We start from the raw sequence: 8,920 nt of genomic DNA on the forward strand, positions 1-8,920 counted from the left end.
CTGAAGATGGAAGGGACATAGGTGCGTAAAGAGCCCACCGCACATCGCCGTTTCGGCGACACCAGAAAGTTCCTTGATCTCCCAATCAAAAGAATAGGCCCTGTGACATCAAAATAATAATAAAAAAGTATACAATGAAATTATAACTTAAAACCGAATTGATTTGGGTGTGAAAATTAAACTGTCTCAACCGGGCACCCAAAGGGAATTCATCAAAAGATAACGGCGTTACTTTCTCGTCGGCATTGTGTTTATTATCCAGGAGGACTGAGCTGAAAACTGCAGCAGTCACCTTGCACAGTTCTAGCTGCTCTGAAGCACGTGCGTGTCTAAGCAAATCATCCTGCCCATTCGCAATGTTAAATAAAAAGTTTTGCACAAGGCTATAGTCTAAAATAGACACTGGAATAGCCCGTTTCGGAAGGCATTAAAGTCACGAGTTTACCCAGTCTAAATGTAGCTAGCACCCGGGAAGTTTGGAGTTTGAGTTTTACTCCTTACATTAGTGAAACACAATATCAGGATATCCAACAAGTTAAAAGAATATCTGGGCATAACATTTAAAAGTGTCAGTGCAGAATTAAACTGGGCGCTGAATATAAATATTGGAGCCATTCTCCCTCCGTGTCTAGATACAGTCAGAGGCGCGCGCGCACGCTCTTATTTCTGTATTATAGGCCTATGAAAATATCCTAAAACGGTCACAACATCAGAGGACCTTCGTGGTGGAGGATACTTGCGGCGGGGGCCGAGACCGAGTTGTTACGGGACACTCTTAATATTATTGAAGGGACAGACCATGCTCGATACTTTACCCGGTCTAAATGTAGCCCTCGAAATGTTATGCCGCATAGGCATTTGTGCAGATTGATGCCAACAACACGTGAAACTAGGCACATTGGAGACTAGAGCCTATAATTTAGACATAGCCTATTCATTTGATTGTGCTCAGTACAGAATCAAGCGGGACGCTGAAATATTGGAGCCAGTAACTTCGTGCCCGGTGGATATTGTGCAGACGTGTGCGCACGCACAACTAATTTCTCTCCCATATCTTTGCTAATCAAGCCTCCGATCTGAAAAAAGACACGGGCACTCAGGATAACCGTTTACACGAGCTGTTTAAATAATGTGATGCACGTTCTTCATGACATGGCATGGTTTGGCATTCGCACATATCGTTTAAACATCCATGATGGAATTGTCACTCTGTATTGGATATGAAAAAAAAGATCCTAAAACGGTCACAACACCAGAGGACCCGTGGTGGTGTGGGACTGCATTCACACATTTCGTTTAAACATCCATGATGGAATTGTCACTCTTAATGTGCAAGTATTGGATATGAAAAAAAGATCCTAAAACGGTCACAACACCAGAGGACCCGTGGTGGTGTGGTGGATATTTGCCGCGGGGACCGAGGCCGAGTTGTTACGGTAGGCTACAATCATATTATAGAAGGGACAGTCGACACAGCGCGACTCACATAGGGTAGCTGTGGTACCGCAAAGCATTCCTGATGGCGGAAATGAATGCAAATGCATGCAAATACTCGGGCGGATATCCGGGCACTCACATCCAGCAGCCTACTTACATTGGGTTGCTACAGGCCCTATTATGTCGGTGCCTGTGCCCTGTGGGTGGTAAAGATAGCCTAACTTAGCGTTTCTCGTCGTGGGTAGCGCCCCCCTGGGGACGTTCGAGAGCCGTTGGGGGGCGCTGGCAACATGACCACAGTAGGGGTGGGGTTAGGGTTAGGGTTAGGGATAGTGTCTTTCTTTTTTAAAGTATGTTGAAACATCTACTGTTGAAACGATTTTGGAACATTAAACGCATACGATTTAATAGAATAAGTCAAATACCGTGCCAGCCTTTGTAAAGGCGATGTGCGATGTAGGCTAGCTGTTTATTTTGTGTGCTTGTCAATGCAGCGCGAGAGGGGCTGGCAAAAAGCGCGCCTGTGCATGCGCTTGTTGTCCGCTATGCACAGAGCCTCACGAAAATGTATTCCAGCGAGCTCGCAAACATCCTGGCAGTCTCCTACGTTTCAGTGCATAGGATGAAACAGTGCCCAAAGTGCACAACTTGGAGACATGTTGTTTTAGTTATGTTCTTAAATATGTTCTTAGTTAGGTGTCTTGTGGAAGCGCGACCCTGCACAGTCCTCGCAGAGACGCATCAGCTTGCTCACGTCACGTGCAAATTTGTAGCTTTAGTGTTGTATTTGAAGCGGCAATTATGAGAGGACTATTTTTCGCCATTAAAAAGGAGTGTCATTTAAAAATATAGACGGCAAGGGAGGATATTAATGCATTTGGTGCTTTTGCACCCCCTTCCTCAACCAGTCCTTTTAAAAAGATAAATAGTTTGCTTTTTATGCCGGCAAAGTTATCTCTGGGTTGCGATGTAGGCTGCACAAGGTCTTTGCTTTCCGTTGCTCTGGGAAGGAATGCTTCTTCTGATTCTTGATTTCCCCATGCCACCTCGAGCGGGGTTCAGTCAAGCGGTCAGGTGACAAGTGTATGAGGAGGTCAGGGGAGCGTTTGGGCAAGAAAGGTCAAGAACTGGCCGAGCTCTTTTACGCACCGACTGTACTGTGTCTGGTCCAGTATGTCTACACCCATATTCATTAATAATGGTGACTATCCAATGGGCTACGACCCCTTTCCACTTGATCATTGTATTAGGCTACTACAGGTGGAATTAAGTTTTGACCGTTGGTGCGTGAGTCGGAACAAACGTTTCTTCCTGGTACCGTCTGCTGATAGCCTATTCCTAGGAACTGCTACCAGATACGCCTCAACTGTGGAGGAGACCTCGCTGGTAGCAGTTCCCAGGAATAGGCTGTCAGTAGACGGTACCAAGCAGTTGAAGAAAGGTTTCTTCCGACTCACGCACCAATGGTCAAAACTTCATTCCATCTGTAATAATACAATGATCTAGTGGAAAGAGCCATAGCCCATTGGATAGTCACCATTATCAATTAGGTTATGGGGTAGACATACTGGACCGGCACAGTAGGCCTACAGTGCGTAAAGGAGTTAGGCTATCTTTACCATCCACAGGCACCGACATAATTGGGGCTACCAGTAGGACAGAAAGATGTTCTGTGGAGTAGGAGCATCAGCAGGCTGATTATAGGCCTTGGGGAAATGCGTAAAGCAACGCGTTTGGCAGCCACGTGTGCACTTCTATCGTGTCTTACTTAGGCGAGCAACAGAAAAGCACCGCGGGAAATGGGATCAATACTCGTAAATTAGAGTTGTTATTTCGTTTTGGTTTTCTCGTTTATTACTTGTTCCGTTTTGAGTTGGGAAAAGGAAAATCAACTTAACTCTCCAATTTTTGGCCATATGGAAAAACGGGAAAACAAAGTATGGAGTGGTTATTTCGTTTTCCGTTTGCCAGATTGAATGGAATAATTGAATGATCGGATGATACACGGACCAAAAATATTCCTCTGAAGATTCACACCCACTTCGCTACCGCAGACTCATTTGAACACTTGGCTGCAGAAATTGTTTACATACGTATTTTAAGACTCATCCATCACCCACTTGACTACTGCTGCCTCCTGGTGGTAAAGTTGTATCGTTACACAAGAAAGACACATCCAGATATTTCTGGTTACTGCCCTTTTTAAGATTTACTGGTCGCATGGCTATTCAGTCAATTAGACTTTTTTTTTTTTTACAATTACGTCAAACAAAAAGTTCTGCTTTGTTGCGAAGCAGGTACAAACGGTCGATCACCATTTTCTGTTTCCATAGAAAAACAGTGGTGTGAGAGCATGGGAGAGCAAGAAACGCAATTTCAAATTCTTTGTATGACCAGTGCATGTAAAGAAATTGACAATAAACTTGACTTGACTTGACTTGTGTACGTTTCTGTCTACACCACTGGGTGCTACCTTTTCCTACTTCGAATGCATTGAGTTGAAGTTGTCTGACGTGAAAAAGGCCCATCACCGTGTTTGTGACGAACAGGAACGAATTAAGATGACCCAAGGCCCCTCGGCTACAGATTGTGATAGGTCCCCCGCAGAAAAAAAATCAAGACAAAATTACATAAACAGTGTCACAATTTCGAGCTATTAATTTAGTCTGCCAACTACAGAGCGGAGTATTAGCAAGAGATTAATTTTGCATTACTGCAATAGTAACAGTACTGTTGGTGGAACGCCGTGCGTTAAGGGGGCTACACTAATCACATCTCTTTTTCACTTTTGTCTAACTGTGATCAAACTCGTTTGTGCCTCACTTGAACACTAGGGGCTTGAACCCGCGACCTCCCGATCACAGCAGCAGTTCGGCATGGGAGCACACAGGAACAAAACCACTGAGCTAAATAGCTGCTGCGTTCTTGACCGCGCAGCTTATCACTAGCAGCAGCTGCAGCAGTGAGGATCTCTAAACAATCCTGCAAGACAAAGGCAAAGTGCAGCAACTTCATATTTTGTCAAAATTGAATTTAGACTGAAAATTGTCGTCATTACACCTCCTTCATCTTGTGACAAAGCCTTAGGGTCCGAATTTCTATATCGCTATGTTAAATTTGCAGTAACTGCAATATCCAACTTAACACCAATGATTTGAAGCCATTATTCTCCGTTTCAACGTTGGCATAATTACTGCACTTTTCCTTTTTAGGGCAGAATACACTTCAGCCTCACCGCGTAAGGTACACAAGGTATTCTAGAGATCACTTGTACTGAGCAGCGCTCATGTACTTATACAATGCAATATTTTGATCAGTTTTGAACAATCGTGAACACAGGTCGGCCAGTGTCCCTTGATGCAGATGTCCTTTGTCACAGGAGATTGGGTGCTGAGTCCATGTCAATTCACATGACACTGGCAGTCCCTTGTTACATTCAAGAGGAGCCCCGTACATTACGAATAACTTCAAGTGACATCACAGAGGTGGCGTGATTTCATTGGCCCTCTCAGTGCGTGAGTAACCAATGGGAATAGCTCACCAGGTGTACGTGATTGTGTCAGCCCAGTTTAAAGCCTTTTTTCACCTACCGTACAAACACACACACACACACACACATGCATACAGACAGACAAATACACATGCACACACTGACATGAACACACATCCATATACACATACGCTGTATACACAGTGACACACACACACACACACACACACTCACACATAAATAAGACACTGATGTTCCTGGGCTTGGAGATGTAGAGGACAACACTACTGACCAATGGGGAGCCATGGAACACTGAGGTGAGTAAGGTGATTGGCTCCCAAGGCCATGATGAGTTGCCGTGGTAACCGGGCGAGTCCAAAGGCACTGTCACGACCGGAGGGCCGTCGCCGAGTGGAGGAAGGTAGTGGGAGGAGTCAGGGTGGGGCTGAGTCCTCATTGGGTGGGGCTGTCAAGGGGGGTGGGTTTAACATGCTTTGGTTTGCTACAGAAGCGTTGGAATTGGCCAGGAGTGGCCAAGAGGCGGGACAAAGGGCCACCACGCCACCTGTCAGTCATTACTGGCCCAGAAGTCTCTCAAGTAAAGAATTCTGCAAGTTAACATCCATAAATATATCCATAAATAAATCAAATAAACAAAACATCATATGATGCGTATATATACATATACTGTATTTGTGTGTGTGTGTGTGTCTGTGTGTGTGTGTGTGTGTGTGTGTGTGTGTGTGTGTGTGTGTGTGTGTGTGTGTGTGTGTGTGTGTGTGTGGTTGTGACATCTGTGTGTGAGTGTGTGTGTAACATGTGTGTGTGTGATTCACATATGTGTGTGACATCTCTGTGTGTGCATGTGTGTATGTGGTATGTCCCCTGTATGAGGTTCTTAAGTCTTGTGTGTGTTTTATGTAGTGCATATGTGTGTCATATATTTATGTAGTGTATATGTGTGTGTGTGGTATTTTGAGTGTATGTCTATGTGTGTGTAACATGTGTGTGTGTGTGTGTGCGTCATACTTTCTGTGTGTCTTTGTGTGTTAATATGCCTGTGCATGTGTGTATGTGTGTGTGTGTGTGTGTGTGTGTGTGTGTTTGTCAATATGTCTGCGCATGTCTGTATATGTGTGTATGTGTGTGTTTGTCATATCTTGTGTGTGTGTGTGAGGTCTCCCAGTGTGTTAAAGAACTCCTCCATCTCCGTCTGCAGCAGCTGGTTGCGGCGGTCGGCATCGCTCTGGGCACGCTCGGAATTCCTCAGTCGGATCTGTAGCATAGCAACGCGCTTATGCTCTGCCTCTAACTCCGCCTCCAGACGTTGGACACGCCCACGCATAGATGAATTGCCCTCCTCCAGCCTGCACACACACACACACACACACACACACACACACACACACACACACACACACACACACACACACACACACACACACACACACACACACACACACACACGTTAGAACCTTCCCATGTAGAGATGTCTTGTACAATGAAATGCTAATGCTAATGCATTAATGCTAACACATGCATTATTATATGTTATTATATGGTGTGACGTCATCGGTCGAATGCTCCATTCATTTCAACGGGGCTCCCCAACGTTCGCACGTCTGTTATGTAAGGGTTAACGTTCGGCGAGAAGGTCGCTACCGTGGAATAGCAGCACGACAGAGAGAATCTTTAGACCCCGACGCGGAGCGCTGAAGTGCTGCTATTCCACAAAGCGACCGACTCGCCGAAAGTTAACCCGCTTATTATATGGATATACTTAAATGATTCACACATGCGGGGACATTTCTTTAGACCTATTTAATGTTAAGATTGTTGCTGCGCAAAACAAAACAGTGCCGTTGTGGAACACTAGGCAACAGCTAGGTAGGCTAGCCAGGACAACAGGTGTTGTCTATCACAGCAGCTGATTAGAGTGACAAAAGACCGGACACCCTGCGGAGTGATATGAAACATTCGCTTTAGCCACTGACTTGTATACAAGCCAGTGGCTTTAGCAGTGAACGTCTTGTTGCCATTGACAGCGGTAGCCAGGACAACGGGTGCTGTCTATCACAGCAGCTGATTAGAGTATTGTTGAAAAGTCGCTTTAGCAGTGAAAAGTCTTGTTGCCATTGACAGCGGTCTGTTATAGACCAACCCGTCCGTTATCGAAAAATAACAGACGTCCGAACGTTGGGGAGCCCCGTTGAAATGAATGGAGCATTCGACAGATGACGTCACAACCATATAATAATTTTCGATAACGGACGGGTTGGTCTATAACAGACCGCTGTCAATGGCAACAAGACTTTTCACTGCTAAAGCGACTTTTCAACAAGACTCTAATCAGCTGCTGTGATAGACAACACCTGTTGTCCTGGCTACCTAGCTGTTGCCTAGCGGTGTTCCACAACGGCACTGTTTTGTTTTGCGCAGCAACAATCTTTTGACATTAAAAACTATAATAGACTTAACATTAAATAGGCCTAAAGAAATGTCCCCGCCATGTGTGAATCATTTAAGTATATCCATATAATAAGCGGGTTAACTTTCGGCGAGTCGGTCGCTTTGTGGAATAGCAGCACTTCAGAGAGAACAAGACCCCTCCGCTCCGCGTCGGGGTCTAAAGATTCTCTCTGTCGTGCTGCTATTCCACGGTAGCGACCTTCTCGCCGAACGTTAACCCTTACATATTATACATTACAATGGTACATTATTTGTATCATCATTTTTGTACTGTATTTGTGTACTCACGTGTGTGTCACGGTTTGTGAGCCTGTGTGTGTGTGTGTGTGTGTGTGTGTGTGTGTGTGTGTGTGTGTGTGTGTGTGTGTGTGTGTGTGTGTGTGTGTGTGTGTGTGTGTGTGTGTGTGTTTTGTAGTACCGTGCGTTGGCACTGCCCAAGTTTTCATTGGATTATAAGTCGGGAGCTAACGATTAGATTCTAATTGATTCAGTCCGATTCTACGATGCATTGCAATCCATTACATTTCCACTGAAAGCAAGGGACTTTTTTTTAAACATAAGGCAATAAAAGCAGGCAGATACTGAGCAATATTTTATTGGCTGTTGTGTGTCCTGCAGTTGTGTTGTGTGTCGTGCAGTTTTCAATGCTTTGAAATGCTTTCATTTAATTTAAAGTTCATATGCTAGGGAAAAGCCCACTGAAGTACTTGAAACTTGAAAAAGTATGCTGCATTGGTTATGGCATTTGCCAAATGGATAACTGAATTGTCCTGCCCTGCATCGCAATGCATTGCCGAATCGATTATAGTTGGCAACACTAGTGGTTTGTACTGTATGTGTGTACTCACGTGTGTATCCGTGTCTCGTACGACATCTTGAGTTTCTTCAGTTCGGCTCTGAGTTCTGCCACTGCCTCTCGCTCCCCTTCGCTCGCTCCTTCTAGCGGCCGGCCCTCTCTCCTCTCTGATTGGTCAACCTGGTCTCCTTCGCTCCCTTCTGGTTGGCTGGCCTCCTGCTTGGTCTCCGCCCCTCCTGTGTTCACACACTCCAGAGCAGCAGCAGCAGCAGCAGTGGTGGCGGCGGCCTCCTCTCTGGCACACACACTGTCGGGCGTGTTCCTCCCGCTCATACACACACTCTCCGGGGTGTTCCGTCCGCTGACACACATGCTCTCGGGCGTGTGGCGGCCGCTCACACACACGTACCCCCGGCTGCTGTCGGGCGTGCCGGGCGTGTGCGCTGCGTTGCCGGGCGATACGCCTGTCGTCGTGGCGTGGGCGCCGTGCGGCAGGCCCATCTCGCAGGAAGAGGCGGGGCTTAGCGAGGAGGACACACTGGGCACGCTCAGAGAGGGGGCCGGGCCGGGCAGGCTGACGTTGTCGTAGGTGGAGAGGCGGTGGTGGGCGTGGCTGTGGGCGGGGTCTCGGACCGGCACGCGCTCCCCGGAGGAGGTGCGGCGGTGGTTGCGTAGCGAGGACAGGCCGTTCATCAGCCAGCTGCCTCCTCCCCCTCCTCCTCCATCTC

The 8,920-nt window shown here is 46.5% G+C and overlaps 1 protein-coding gene across 1 annotated transcript in view; it reads right to left on the minus strand.

Annotated features, from left to right (window-relative positions):
* Positions 1 to 8,240: 8,240 nt before the first annotated feature.
* Positions 8,241 to 8,920, minus strand: part of arhgap22 (Rho GTPase activating protein 22) — a 12,571-nt gene continuing 11,891 nt past the window's right edge. Inside the window, exon 11 of the mRNA XM_063192089.1 lies at positions 8,241 to 8,920. This exon is cut by the window's right edge and continues 74 nt beyond it. Coding sequence (XP_063048159.1) covers positions 8,241 to 8,920 — 680 coding nt within the window.

Source organism: Engraulis encrasicolus, chromosome 24 (assembly GCF_034702125.1).
Source record: "Engraulis encrasicolus isolate BLACKSEA-1 chromosome 24, IST_EnEncr_1.0, whole genome shotgun sequence".
In the NCBI taxonomy this organism is placed as follows: domain Eukaryota; kingdom Metazoa; phylum Chordata; class Actinopteri; order Clupeiformes; family Engraulidae; genus Engraulis; species Engraulis encrasicolus.